The 14740-nt window shown below is 41.4% G+C and overlaps 1 protein-coding gene across 1 annotated transcript in view; it reads left to right on the forward strand.

The window, feature by feature from the left end:
* LOC109511630 (transmembrane protein 132C) overlaps positions 1 to 14740 on the forward strand; it is a 112382-nt gene that overhangs the window by 78440 nt on the left and 19202 nt on the right. The window contains exon 5 of the mRNA XM_019862856.1: positions 10945 to 11088. Coding sequence (XP_019718415.1) covers positions 10945 to 11088 — 144 coding nt within the window. The remainder of the gene's footprint in view (positions 1 to 10944; positions 11089 to 14740) is intronic.

Raw genomic sequence — 14740 nt, forward strand, 5'->3', positions numbered from 1 at the left:
TGAAAGCTGACGAAGTACAAGACAACTTTATATCCAGACAGCAGGAAGATGATGAAGAGGGTCCAAAGAAAACTTCCTTGGTCCAGTTACATTGGGCTAGCAATAGTCCAAAACTTTACAGCAGACTCTGCATTCACATGTTTCAGAGAGTATTTTTAACCACACGGCCTCTCTAGTGTTGACGTCCTTCACTGCTTAGCGCACAATAGAGAATGACTATTGACCTCTCGAACGTTCCATGCATGACTCCGCCCACCACTACCTAATTGGACATTACAGATGCATCATCCAAACTCAGAAAACAAAGATTGGCTATGCAATGACAATAACGGCTGCTTGAAACATTTTAATTACACTGCATATTTAACACTAATATTTATTTGAATAACCATATACATTTTTAATCAACTTAGACGATAGCAGAAATTTTAGTCTGGGCTACAAATGTATTTCGGAAGAAATCTCTGAATTCACTTCGCAGGGTCTGTACCTCAGCAACTCGGATCATAATACTATATGTGCTTTACAGACTATCTTTTCAAATTCTTGGGGTGGGAAAACACTTCCATGACTCAAATGGAAGACCAGGAAAATAAATTGCTCAAACAAAAGTGAAAAGTTCACTGATTTCTGTAATTCTGTTGGTCTATCAATTTTTCAGTCGGTAGGCCGCTTTCAGGTTCATGAAGAAAGACAAAGTGACATTTTGTATTGTCACCTGAAGATAAATGATAAAAGTAATTGCTCTATTCCTATTTTATCTGAGTTTTTTTTGTTGCATAATCTAACAAACAAACTGCTGAACAGCAATCAAGACAATATCTCTTGCCCTTGCAATTTTCACGATGGCAGAGATTAAAGCACAGAATGATTGCACTTTTTAATCCTTTAGTAATTTCAAAGATTCCAGATCACTTCAACTCTGCAGATTCATTGTGGCAAGCTTTAATATTGATTCGGTATCCAGAAACAGAGTGGTAGTGCTATTGACATCCTGCCAGGGTCGACACCCAGAAATCACACTTGATGTTCAGATGTTTTAACTTCTAGTTCCGCTCTTTCACTGTGGGCAAAGATGCAGTCTGAGATGTTGATTCTTCAATAATATCCTTGACTTTATATTGCGCATCACATGACAGCTCTTTGAGGTAATTATAAAAAAATTCTCTTCATCATTTAATTCATTTTTATTTTTAAGGGGTGGGGAAAGTGGAGCGATGTCACAATCATGGTTGATAGTTGATAAATGTTACAGATGAAAGAAAGGCTCATTTGGGCACTCATAGGAGAAAGCCTCGGAAGATTTTATCAGAGCTAATGGGGGGATGGAGCAACTAGATAGTTTTCACTCTTTTTTTTAATCAAGTTGAAAGCTGAGACTTCACAGAGCTCGCTGAAGGCATGTGTTGACACACCATTTCTGTGATTTAGTTTGAGAAGGCCTTTTTATCCGTGATTAGCACTAATTAGTCTAATAAGATAGACAGTCGCATGTTATAATGGAAAAGCTGCTGTAATTAAATATTGGGTTTTGACCTGGGATAATCTTGTCAAATGAATGAAGATGCATGACTGACGACAGTATGTCTCCAAAGACCTTGACACAATAAAACTAATGAGTATTTCTAATGGAAGGCTCATTTTGTTATGGTTTAGGTACTGTGGAGGACTGGTTAGCACGTCCGCCTCACGATGCAGAGGTCACGTGTTCGATTCTGGGCTTTGGCTTGCCAGTGTGTAGTTTGCATGTTCTACCCATGCCATTGTGGGTTTTCTCCGGGTACTCTGGTTTCCTCCCACATTCCAAAAACATGCGTGGTAGGTTAATGAAACACTCTAAGTTGTCTCTAGGTGTGATTGTGAGGGTGCCCTGCGATCGGCTGGCAACCAGTTCACGATGTACCCCACCTACTAGCCAAAGATGGCCAAGATAGGCTCCAGGGTACCCATGACCCTCATGAGGATAAGCGGCTCGGATAATGGATGGATGGATTTTACGGTTTATCTTTAATTCATGACGCGTCTGAAATTTTTGCAGCCTTGCTGGAATTGATTGTTTGACCAACATGGTTTATTGCATTTCGACCACCAAGTGACACCTCAGGGAGAGCAGCAGCCTTATTTTGAAAAATGAACTTTAAAGAGTGCCTCCTGTGTGTTGTCAAAAACTCACCTTCGCTGCGTGTCCTCAAAACACTCTCTCAATTTTCAAGAATATGGAGTCAACTCAGGGTATACACATCCCAAAAATTATTTTGTCGACTATAATCGTGCATGTATTTCTTGCTTTCATTTAGTCTGATCTCTCAGATTATGTCCTGTTTTTACCAGATTCTTGTTCTTACAGTGAAACATTCAATTTACAAATGAATCCGCCCCCACCGGTCACCTTTTGTCCCCATGTGTTGCTGCATTCCATTACACTTGAAGGAGCTCTGTTTTTTTAGGTTATCTAGAGATGAATCTTAAAGGCAGTAATTGGATCTCTGAGCGGATTCCTCTGCACAGTCGGAGGCTGGTCCATTATCTTTTGCCATTGTAGAGTAACACACTCTTGTCCAGCCTGCCCTCATCATTACCCATGCTGTGGAAGTGTGATGATAGAGAGGGAGCAGGAGGACAGGGCATAAATCATATCTGGACACATCCGTCTTCCTCTTGGAACCCAGGCACCAAACTGTGCTCTTGCTCATGCTGCGCATGCATGGAGATGAGGACGAGCCAAAGTATGCTGTTGGTGTTCACGTGCGGCTTTCAATGCATCCTTGAACAATATATCATGACTGTGGCGGCCACTACTGCATTCTCACGGTAAAGTCATCGATCAACACCCGCCGATGAATGTCTCATTTTATTCTTCCATTCTATTCACTCTGCACTGCACATCTTGTCTACACAGGAGAGTGAACTCATAAAAGCTATTTGTCAAAAACAGCCAGATATACAAACAAGCATTTATATGGTAATCCAGAAGACGTGTCCCATATAAAACAATAATGATGGCTTTTTTTTTTTTTTTTTTAAAGCAATATAAGCTACTGCACACCTTACCTGTCAGCCTTATCATCTTTACGGTCCATTAGTGTCGCACGCATGCTGTCTTAGAGGGATGAAAAAGAACATTTCGAGAATTGTTTGAGTCACAGTTTTTAACAATAAGAGTCTGATGGATAAACTTCAAGTCTGCTACTCATCAGCATTCAAACAGTCAAGTTGAGAGCGTGATGATGAAGTATTAGGCTATATGCAGGTGCAATGTAATAAAAGCACATACTTGAACATGATCCCACGTGACCCATGTTCATATTGCCTTAAACATTCAACCTCCACATTTTATCTTCTTGTTATTTGTCGTTGCCTGAAACTGGAACAACATCGTGATTGGGAAAGAGGGTAGAGAAGTCTGCTGTGTTTACACCCAATTTATTCAACATAAAACAGTGGACTGTAAATAATGTGTATTTGTACTGTCACTCAGTCGTGCACAGGCGCCAGCCTGTTTTTTTGTTTGTGCAAAAAGTCTATGTTGATGTTTTAAAAGACATCCACGTAAACCCTGTTTGGCATTTGATTGCACGATTGACAGGTGAAAAATTACATGTTTGCATCGCAGCAGTTGACAGAAAAAGGCTCAGATGTGTACCCTTGGGTAAGCCTTTTTAGTAATGCTTTGCAAATTATGATATATGCCAATTTAGTCGAGTTTTAGTTCTCTTTCACCTTTTTGAGAAATGTTTGGATGGTAGGACAAAAAGCAAGTAGTATGAAGTGAATGCTGTTGTTCAGAAAAATTGCCTCTCTTCACTCTGACTTATACCCTGGCCCACTGAGCTCTGAGAAGAATGTGCCCATTTCTTGGTGGTAATGGACTCCAAAGTGAGGCTGACCTTTGTGCCCGCTCTGAGAGGTCTGTGTCCAGAGGGCAGATAAGTCAAGCTCAGCTGGCACTATAGATCTCGATCAGAGCCGGGTGAAGAAAATCCGACCAGAGATCAGGAGGTCGTAATCCACTAGCATTATTGGCTGTTAGTGAAGAACTCATTTTCGATCGACCAAGCAAAAAAATTTGCGGGGCTGGAAATGAGCAGAATGGTGTGAAAATGGTTGGTTTCCGTCCTCTGAGCCCAGGCCCTCAACGGGCAAAACAGCAGGAGCATCACTGAGGCATCGCTGTACCATAGCCAACATCAGTCAAAGCTCCAGGCAGCTCCCTCCCCCGAGCCCCCGCAGCGCTCTCACTCATGCGGTGAGACGAGAGATGTTCATGTCCCTGGAGCCTGACCTTGATTCCGACTCAGATAAGCCCGCTCGTTGTTGACATTCACAAGGGTCTTCCACTCCTGCCCCCTGACACTTTGATCCATGTGTATTACAGGTATGGAAGTCAGGAGAATTGCAGGGGATATGTCCTATAAACTTACAATGTACTCCTTGCCCAAGTGGACCCATGTTTTATTCACAAGCTCATTTTCACAGCATGAGGTGCAATTCTTGGCCACTGGGATCAAGAGAGTGGCTTCCTACTGCCTTAGCACCACCCCGTAATCAATACTACAAATTATATTTTGAAGACACCGACTCTGGTCATGCATTTTTATGCTGTATATTCACTGTCGGTTTACATTTGAGGATGAAAATATAAAAATGCAGTTATTAAGAAACACTGCATAAAAATAGGACAACATCATGAAGCTATACAATGTACACAGACTACAAAATAGAGCAGCATTAATAATTTCAAGGGCATTTGTCATGTCAGCAAAGTGTCACTATGATGCTTCTCTGCAAAGTTTACTCATAAATCATGTCTCCTCAAAACTCATTTACATTGGAGAGCAGTTTGGTCTGACCGAACCATCAATAGCATCCACGAAATGTCTAAATTCAATCACAGACAACTTATTCATGCAGGGAACATTCTAGATCTAACTTTTATTTTGATGTGGAAGCAAAACTTGGATGAATTCAAGTTCACTAATGCTCCAGTAAGTCCGAGAATGCACTCACAATGCATTTTCTCCTTTGATGCAAGCTTTTTACTTTTTGATCCACCGCTTATAAAGGTCAAAAAAATGAAAACCTTTAAATTCATTTCAATCAACTGATTCATCCAAAATAACAAATGTGCGTTCTGAATAATTCTCCGATTCAGAATGAGAGACATTCTTTTCAGATTTTGAAATGAAATCTGTTGGTAAATAAGCGGATATCCAAACCAGACACCTCTGACTGTGAGGGGTACACACTACCCCAGGGGTAGGGAACTCCGGTTACTCAAGAATCATATCCTACCTTTTTTCGATCCCTCCCAACTCCAACACACCTGATTCAATTGTTCAGGATCGCTTCAGGCCTCTTCAGAGCTTGTTGATGAGCCGATCATTTGAATCAGGTGTGTTGAAGTAGAGAGGGATCTAAAACAGGCAGGATATGGCTGTCGAGGAACCGGAGTTCCCTCCCCCTGCACTACCCAGTGACCAGGCGCAACACCTGTTTATTTGGGTGAGGGCTCAATTTGCAGTTCAATATTTTTAGATAAGATAAGATATCCTTTATTTGTCCCACAGTGGGGAAATTTACAGTCTACGGCAGCAAAATTGGGGGGTAGAAAGAAGAAAAAAAAAATAGAAAAAAAAATAAGAGGAACTATTTAATATCAAGGTAGAACCCGTCGCTGATAGTGGAGTGGTATATTCACCTGACTTGTGAGCGGGCAGCGTGGGATCGATTCCCACTCAGTGACAGTGTGAATGTGGGTGTCAATGGTTGTTTGTCTCTATATGTAACCTGTGACTGACTAGCGACCAGGTTGTAGTTTGACTACTTCCTAAAATCATCTGGGATAGGCTCCAGCAACTCTCCATGACCCTGTTCAGGATAGGTGGTGTTGAAAATGGATGAATGGATGGTGGAACCCACATTGATAATAAAATGAAAGCAAAACTAATTTGAACAGTTGGACGCAAAACTTTTCGATGACTGAACATGCATGCTTTACACACCATCCCACTCCTTTTCCCAAAATAATGTGGTTCACCTTTACTGTGAACTTTGACACAAAATTAAGCAACCTTTTCCATGATGTCTCTTTATTGCTTGAGACATTCACCATACTGGAACTTGACACACCTGCTAATTTAGAGCTGCCAGTTTTTCCTGTTCATGCGATGATCATCTTGATCCCTCATTAGCTCTCTTTCAGGTGACACCTTCTGCAACAGTCCACTATCTGGGCAAGTGCTAAGTTAATCTTCTCTTTACCTTGGCCAGCAGTAATGAGACAGAGCACTGTGTGCTAATCAATAGCAGGCTAAGCATTTTTTTTCGATATATATAAGGCCGCCTGGTCTCGTTATGTGCCATGCACTGACTGCAACCACTTACATAGATCCTTTGAGCTGGACGGAAAAAGGGGATAGCAAGAGAGGAAGAGCTGAAAACTATTTCGCCTTGGAGGAGCGCCGATTGGAAGAACTGAAAATACTGTCGAACAAAGAGGGAGAATCATTAAAAAGCGACGTGTTGGCTTATTCTCAACCATCCTTATCATCCTTGTGCTGTCATGCAGTGATGCATCACTCTGCAAGGGGCTTCCATGTTCTTTATTCCCACTCTCTTCCATGTGTCTTATTTCTGACCAATTAAGCACCCCCTGGAATAAGGAAGTAGAGATTTGGCATTGTGCATGAAGAGAAACGCTGATGAAAGGTCATCTTGGTAGCTTTGGGACATTGTCTGATTTGTGTTTAATGTCTAAAGCTCATAAGCAGCTCTCCTCTATTCCCATTTCACTGTCCTTTTGCTCCCGTCTTTTATAATTCATCATCAAGGGATGGGACTGTTGATCAGAATTGAGAATATTTCATTCATTTCATGTTTGTCGTCCATCATATCCTATTTGATTGCCTTTGTTCTTGAAAGACTTAAAAAATGCTAAAATGTCATCAAGGGTTGTGAAGTATGGTAACGATTTATGGTACAGCTGTGACCCCCTTGCTCACAGATATATATTATCCCATTATTTAGTCAGCTCACAATCCTCACATTTTGCTTTTATAGCTTCTATCTTTTCCTGCCGACAGTCTGACGCTCCATGTCCCCAGTCAAAGCAGCCAGAAAACACGTCACTCCCAGAGTTCTGAATAACCCAATGGCGCAAACCCAATGGCACACTCCAACAACGCTCTAAGCAGAGCATCCTTTGAGCGCATTTCCACACAAACCCTTAAGATTGATACATTTTGCACATCGTGGATACCAAATTGATATTCATAACAATACTGTATAAATAAAGCGATATCATGGAATTGATATTCCCATTCCTAACAGTAATTATAAAAACACAGTGAGTGGTTTCCTATATTTAGACTGTAGCTACTATATATATATACATATATAAAAAACGCACGGGTTTTCTCCGGGTACTCCGGTTTCCTCCCACTCTCCAGAAACATGCATGGCAGGTTGACTGAACACCCAAAATTGTCCCTAGGTGTGAGTGTGAGCACGGATGGCTGTTCGTCTCTGTGTGCCCTGCGATTGGCTGGCAACCGGTTCAGGGTGTCCCCCAGCTATTGCCCGAAGGCAGCTGGGATAGGCTTCAGCACGCCCCACGACCCTTGTGAGGATTATACAATGTATGCAATACATATAAAAAAGTACAATGATATTTTCTCATTTTTGATTTCTTCTATTAGAAATAATACATTGACTTTCAAGCAAATGTTGTCATGCAGAAAACCATTAACAAAATACACCTGCATCACTGGGGGGCTGTGTGACTTGTCGATACAACCAGGAACAAGATAGCTTATAGCAATATAATTCACACATGTGAATTGTAAACAAAATGAGGGGAAGTGAAGTGTATGAAATGAAATATGTCGCCTGCTGACCTGCAGCTCTTTGAATCTGTGATAGAATTCAGCATGCCTGTCTGTGAGGTCATAGGTCTAGCACAAGCTCTCAACTAAGTTCTGGCTCCACTGTGTTTGCTCATTTATAGCAGATGCAACCAGGATGGCCCGGTCAGAGTGCCACTGCATTACTACAGACAAGGAGGAGAAGCTAATCACGACACCAGAATGGGCGATGTTGCTATTTCTCATGCTGCCCATGTCACTCAGGCTGACACCATAAATCTCACTTATTTTCAGATCCAGCAGAGACACGGCAGAAATTACGGCCCAGAACACATTACCAGCAACCGCATTGTGCTGAATGCTAAAAAAGAGATCCTTGATGAAGCAGACAGGCACTTCACACAAAGACATCTGTCCAATACTGTGAGGTGAATTTGCCAGGAAGAGCAGCACAAACAAGGAAGCTACGTGAAAAGTATTTTCACTACACCTAGTAGTAGAGCAGCGTCCAGTGGTGAAGTGTGACACACAGAGAATCATCATTTCCATGCAATAAGGGGACTGAGATTGGCTCACACAAAACTCAATGTAGCAGAACGCAGTGGATTAGGACAGTGATGTGTTTTGCGACGCAATAGAAATGTAAACCATAATCTATTATTGTGAAACGTACCTTAACTGTGCAACTGTGAACTATAGTCTCGCAGTAAAATGGTCATTATGGTGCGTCTACCGTCACAGGCGTCAGTCTTATTGCATATTCAGTCAGAAATCACTGACTGAGAAACCCTGCCAATCGCATCATTAGTCCCCATTTTTGCAGTTAATTGTGCTGCCCATGTCTTAGCGTGTGGCCCATTGATGCATCACTGTGAGATCCCACTGAGGCTTATTAAGTGCCCTTCTCTCAGCTTGCTCTCAGCCTGCTGGGTCATCTTCAGACTCAGTAATCTAACATTAGCCTCGGCTTTCACTACTTCTCAACCATTTACCGAATCATTTATATTAAACTCGCCTCTGGAAATCCTTGCAGACACAGAATTAATTTAGACAACCCCTCCGTTTAAAGGAAAATTGACCCTCGGGAGCGTGGAAGGAATGGTATACAGTACCTCCGTCCATGTCCTATTCAGACTTTCATGCAGTTTTTGTGCAATGACAATCTCTGCGTGTTGGCTGTTATATCTGTTGCCTCAGTTAATGATAATCTCTGGCTCTGAGAGGCTAGTCCGTGGTCGCTACTGTGTGAATTTAAGAGCATCCTGAAAACATTACTCCATAAGAGACTTTTTCCTGGTTGTCTTTTGGCAGCATTCTTCAATGTCAGACATTACTGTGCTTCTGAGAATGATATAGCAAGCCACCTAATTGAAGAGTAATTTCTCAGAGACTGAATAGGTGTTCAGCGGGTGACTGCAGAGAGCAAATGTTACCACAAACATATCTTAATGGGCCCTCATTATCTTCTGTGACAACCCCAGTGTGTGAATATGGGCATGTGTGATTAAAGGTTAAGACGTGTTCAGAGAGATGAAGCCGTACTGATAGCGTTGACAAAACTTGAGCTGTCATTTGTGCACTAAAGAACCCCCAATTAAAACTGATAGGCTCAACATTCTCTCCTTATTTGCGTCTTCTGCTTTGGAGTATTTGTTTGTCAAATTCAAAATTCTCTGTGTTGCCAGTTGTGATTTTGAGATTTGCAGCACTTAACAACAAGTCCAGCTTTGCGACAGCAAGCTAGACGCAGGGACAAGACAAAGACACTGTGATGCCCCTGGGTCTTATAGAAGATGGATGCTTCAGGGTATTAGTCTGCCTGGAAGCAGAATGATTACTCAGAAAGCCTGGGAGAAAAGAGGCTACAGTACATGGCAGTAGTGGCACGCACTTTGAATTCTCAAACTGGCACAGATGCCTCCTTGAAGTTCTTTACCAGGCAATTATGTATAACCATGCCGATGTACTCTCGAAGAATATCATAGTCATTACTGCAAGTTAGCATATAAATGCTGGAATCCCATTTTATTGCAAAATGAGTATTGCAGTTTACTGCATTTTTTTTCTTTCCCCAAACCCCTTGAAGGGAAAAAAAAATCCTTTTTCCACAGTCAACTAAAAATAAGTCCTGCTTGACGATCTGGAAAAATGCTGCTCTCTTGATACATTATTTTTCTCAAGGTAAACACGAATACATTTCAAATTGGTAAGGTATTCGAGGGTCTGTGACATCTCACAATTCAAACATTGTTCAAGAAAGCTGTTTGAGCTTCAATTTGTTCAGGTTTTAAAGTCAAATAGCACATTATCACAATCATCATTTAAGTGTAAAAATAAATTATACAATTAACTGTCGTCAAATTTGTGTTACATTTCCCACTTTTTTTCTTTGTTACCATGTTCCTCTTTGGTATATTACTTTCAACCATCAACCTGTCTTAGTATCATTAATAACTATTGTCTTAAATCAGACATGTCCAGCTCCAGGCCTGGTGGGCCACTGTCCTGCCTGTTTTCCAGCTCTCCTGCCTGCAACACACCTGATTCAGATGATCAGCTCATCAGCCAGCTCTGAAGCAGCATTCGAACGATCCTGATGATTTGAATCAGGTGTGTCACTCCTGGGAGAGCTGGAAAACAGGCAGGACAGCGGCCCTTGAGGACCGACTTTGGACACCACTGTCTTAAATGATGACCATGGTATGCATAAACTACTCATGTGCCTTAGCATAACGTCTCAGATCAAAACAATCCAGTTGTAACCCCAAACATCACCAGAAGATTGATTGAAGGGTGGCATGGCTCAGCGGTAGAGTGGTCGATCCCTGGCCATGGACCATGTTGAATTGTCCTTGAGCAATATACTGAACCCGCACAGTTGCTCCTGATGCTGTGTCATCAGTAGGTCAATGAAGTAACAGTGGAAAGCCCATTTACCATTAGTGGTTGGTTAATTAACAAGCAACAGCATTCAGCATTCAGCCTGTTCTTAATGATTCTCACTTCCTCATACTGTTTAATTCCAGATTCGACAAATGTGTTCCTCTTACTGTGCTGATTATGATTTGGTTTCCTTCCATAGAATACTGAGATTTTAAACACAGCAGTCCTGACCGGAAAGACTGTTGCTGTTCCTGTGAAGGTGGTAACCATCGGAATAGACGCTTCCGTTACTGATGTCTCTGAAGCAGTGGAGTGTCGCACCACAGATGAAGACGTGGTCAAGGTTAGTGATATTATACTCATTACTTTCAAAATAAAATATTAGTTTTCTTCCTGAATCAAAGATTCATGAGACTTACAACACCTTAGTGCTGATATGTACATTTTGTTTGGAAGATTGTTGTGTCCTATGGAGCACAATGGCGATCCTCCTTTACTCGAGCTATTTTGTCGTTTGAGTTTATACTTATGCTGTCCTATATGTTTGATGTTTTTTTTTCTTCCATCAAATGCCAATTATACAAAAAGACTCACGTTACTTGTTTTTTTATTTCCTCCAATCAAATACAAGTAACCAGACAGAGTTGCCAATGACTGTATTTATAAGGACTTGATTTGGAGTCAGAGGTTCAAATATTGCTGCAAAACATATAGTGGAATCTCCAATGTCAAACAATACTTTGTGAGTTGCAACGGTATTGGTAAATGATGTAGTCTATAAGGTGTTATTATTAGAGATAACTATATCCTGCCCTGTGATATCCGTTTGACCTCTGTAATTGAATGTATAGACGTTTTGATATTTTGGTAAGTGGAAACGTAAGGCAACCTCTCTTACGAAATATACAGTCCAAAAATATGCTCACTTACCCATATCGTTGATGACCCACACAAACCCACACGGCATGCATCGGCCGGAACAATGCAAGGTCTTCTAGATACTAGCCTGCTTCCCGAGCACTGTTGTGATACCTCTGAAGACCCTGCTCCAGTGTTTCGAGAACTAAATACATTTTATATGAACAAGTGAAAGTAAACAAAAGCACACTGGAGTCTAACACAACTTACATTCACGAACTTGTCACTGTCAAATTCAGCTCAGAAAGCGTCAAAAACAAATGTGTTCATTGTCTGACAATTACCAATGATGATGCCTTAAAGCAGAGAAATAAACATGATTTGACATCAATAAATATGTCGCAGATGCATTGATTTCTATGTTTAGCGAGGCTGTATAAATTCTTCTGAAAGTCTAAACAAACACCTGGAAACTACATGAAAGAGTGTTTGATATTCCTTCACAGCTGACAGCTTGTTCCAGTTGTCTCATATTTTTAGAGGGCCTCTCAAACCTGGGTCACAAGATTTCGACAACACGACGCATCCCTTATAACTGAGGAAAGTTGAGCCTCCAATCAGCAACTTTGTTTCTGTAGATTCCCACAAACTCCTGAATAATCTATGCGAAACAGTGCCGGGTCTGTGTTTCCGGTGAGAGAAGTGGTTAAGAGGTTGCACAGTAGCATCTTGATGTGCCACCCTGCTGTGCAAAAAGCTTCTTCCACTTTAGTTCTTGTGTTTGCAACTGTCGGTCTTCGAATGGACGGCCTGATGAGGCAGATCAGGTTCAAGTAATGCTCTTTAAAAAGCTATGATTGCACAAAGTCAAAAAGAAGGATATTTTGTCACTTGGATCCACTTCATCATGCGATATGGGAATTTGGATTGTGAAGGGGAGTTCCGCCGGGAAATTAAATTGTCGGCAAAGTTGTTGAAAAGGAAAAAGTTGCAGCTCCGCCTGTGGGATCTTGGGTCAGAGCATTCAGCCTGCACGCTCATTGCTCTCAGTGAATGGAAACACACAGTGACATTAAACCTGAATAATGAATCACTGTGCACATAAAATGATGCGCTCACTTGTGGCCTTATGATTATAGTGAATTTGAAAAAGGAAAGGTCACCCGGGGTCACATTTTCTTTCCTTTTAACCTCTGTAGAGTTTTGTCTTGCTTTGCCTTAAATCTTGTCTGACGTGAAGACTATAATAATGCTCCGGCCTCATTATTTTGCACGAACACTCCTCTGTCCAAATTTATAGTTTTGGCAGCTCAAGGACCGACTGTATAAACTGCTGCATCCGGCCTGTCGCTCGCATAAGCAGCCTTAGATCTAAAGGACAAGTGTGATGATACTCTGTCGAGTGGCTCAAAACTCTCATGTTTTTCTTCATACCTTTTCATTGTTTGTTGTCATTCGTGTGGTGCAAGCAAAAAAAATCAGTAATCTGCGGATTGAGCTGCACAGGTCAGCATACAGTGTCAGTTTGCCATGTCATGTAGGTTTTTAGCGCTTATATTTTCTAAAAATGAACTCTCAAGTGATCCCCACAGCTCAAAGGAAGAACCTTTCACCTGAGTGATCAGAATTTTGAGTTCACTGTTTCCACTTTCCGACCACTCCATTTGCCACTTGTTTAAGAAGACTCACTTTTGTTGAAACAGACACACTTGTGTTTGAGAGGAGCAATACTTCTCATCGACAATATTTCAAGTTTCTATTGTGTGCAGCGTACTTCCTTTACAAATGTCTTCTCTGTCATGCTATTTTTTCTACTTGCTGTTATCACTATTGCTGCAATGCAAAAATTCTTCAGATTTCTCCTTGTCTTCCCTTCGTCTTTGTCATAATGCTACTTAACAGAAGTGTAGCTTTTTTGCTGCCATGGAGTCGATGCTTAGTGACGTATGCTATGTAGACACTGGATGTCGGGTTGCCACCTTTCAAATCTGGAAATAAGGGACACTCCTCACGGTGTCGCGGCAAAACCACACAGGTGAAAGAAATTTGAGGGTTTGGCTCCCCAAAATCCTGAAATGCATAGAATCACACCAAGGAAAAAAATAACTGATTTGATTTAATTGACATTATTTAACATGTCAAATTAGCCTCTGGGGCCACTTGGTGGTTAGCAGGGAAGGAAAAGTCAAAAAAACATTTACACGTACTACACTACAATTGAAAGTGCTGCATTAGCATTGAACATTATTTTTTTTTTCATGGATTGAAATAGCTTGAACCTGAGCTTAGCCTATAGGCTATTAAAAAGTGCTGTAAATTAAACAAAGATGTGTACTTTAACATTTTAACAATTATGAAATACTTAATAGCCTGAACTTGAGCATATAGAACTGGCGTCCTGTATTGTATACATATGAAGCACTGTAAATTAAACCAAGCCTGTTTGGGGACTTTCACGTTTTGCAAAGTGGTGGGTGGAGGAGTAGGGTGGGCTGAGCAAAATGTATTTCACAAAAATTCAAACAGGAGTACACTGGAAAATACTAACTGAAACAAAGTCCTGAAAAACCACAGGAAACCAAAGTAATAAAAAAACTATGCCACAAACAAAAACATGATAGGAGCACGCAGACACACCCATTGATCCAACAAAGACTGACTGAAACCAGGGAATAATACAAGCAAAGTGACGAGACAATGAGAAACACCTGGACAAGACTCTAAGGGTTGAGGGAGCTGATTGGTTCAACACAAGGGACGGCGGACAACAACATTGAACGGGACAGCTCAAAGTTGAGAGCGATCAGGAGCTCATTCCTCGTCGATATTTTTGTTGCCGTTTCCTCGATTGAGGACGTGGTGGAGTCTCAGGAGTATCTGCTGTCGTCAACACTTTCAAACGCATGCCGCAGCTTTGTGTTTCATGTGTGGCACAGAGGATTTGGCACAGAGCGGAGGAGAACACACCAGATGCAGGCTACGCTCCCGGGTCTGCAGGAGATCCTACGTATATCTCACCAATAGCACATTGCTCTTTTAATTTGTTCATTATTGTTAAATTCAGTGTTCACGTTTATGTGTGACAGACACACGGGACAATTTGGAAAATATGGAACAAACCTTGTGCCGTACTGACG

The sequence above is a fragment of the Hippocampus comes genome, unplaced genomic scaffold, assembly GCF_001891065.2.
Source record: "Hippocampus comes isolate QL1 unplaced genomic scaffold, H_comes_QL1_v1.1 scaffold147, whole genome shotgun sequence".
In the NCBI taxonomy this organism is placed as follows: Eukaryota; Metazoa; Chordata; class Actinopteri; order Syngnathiformes; family Syngnathidae; genus Hippocampus; species Hippocampus comes.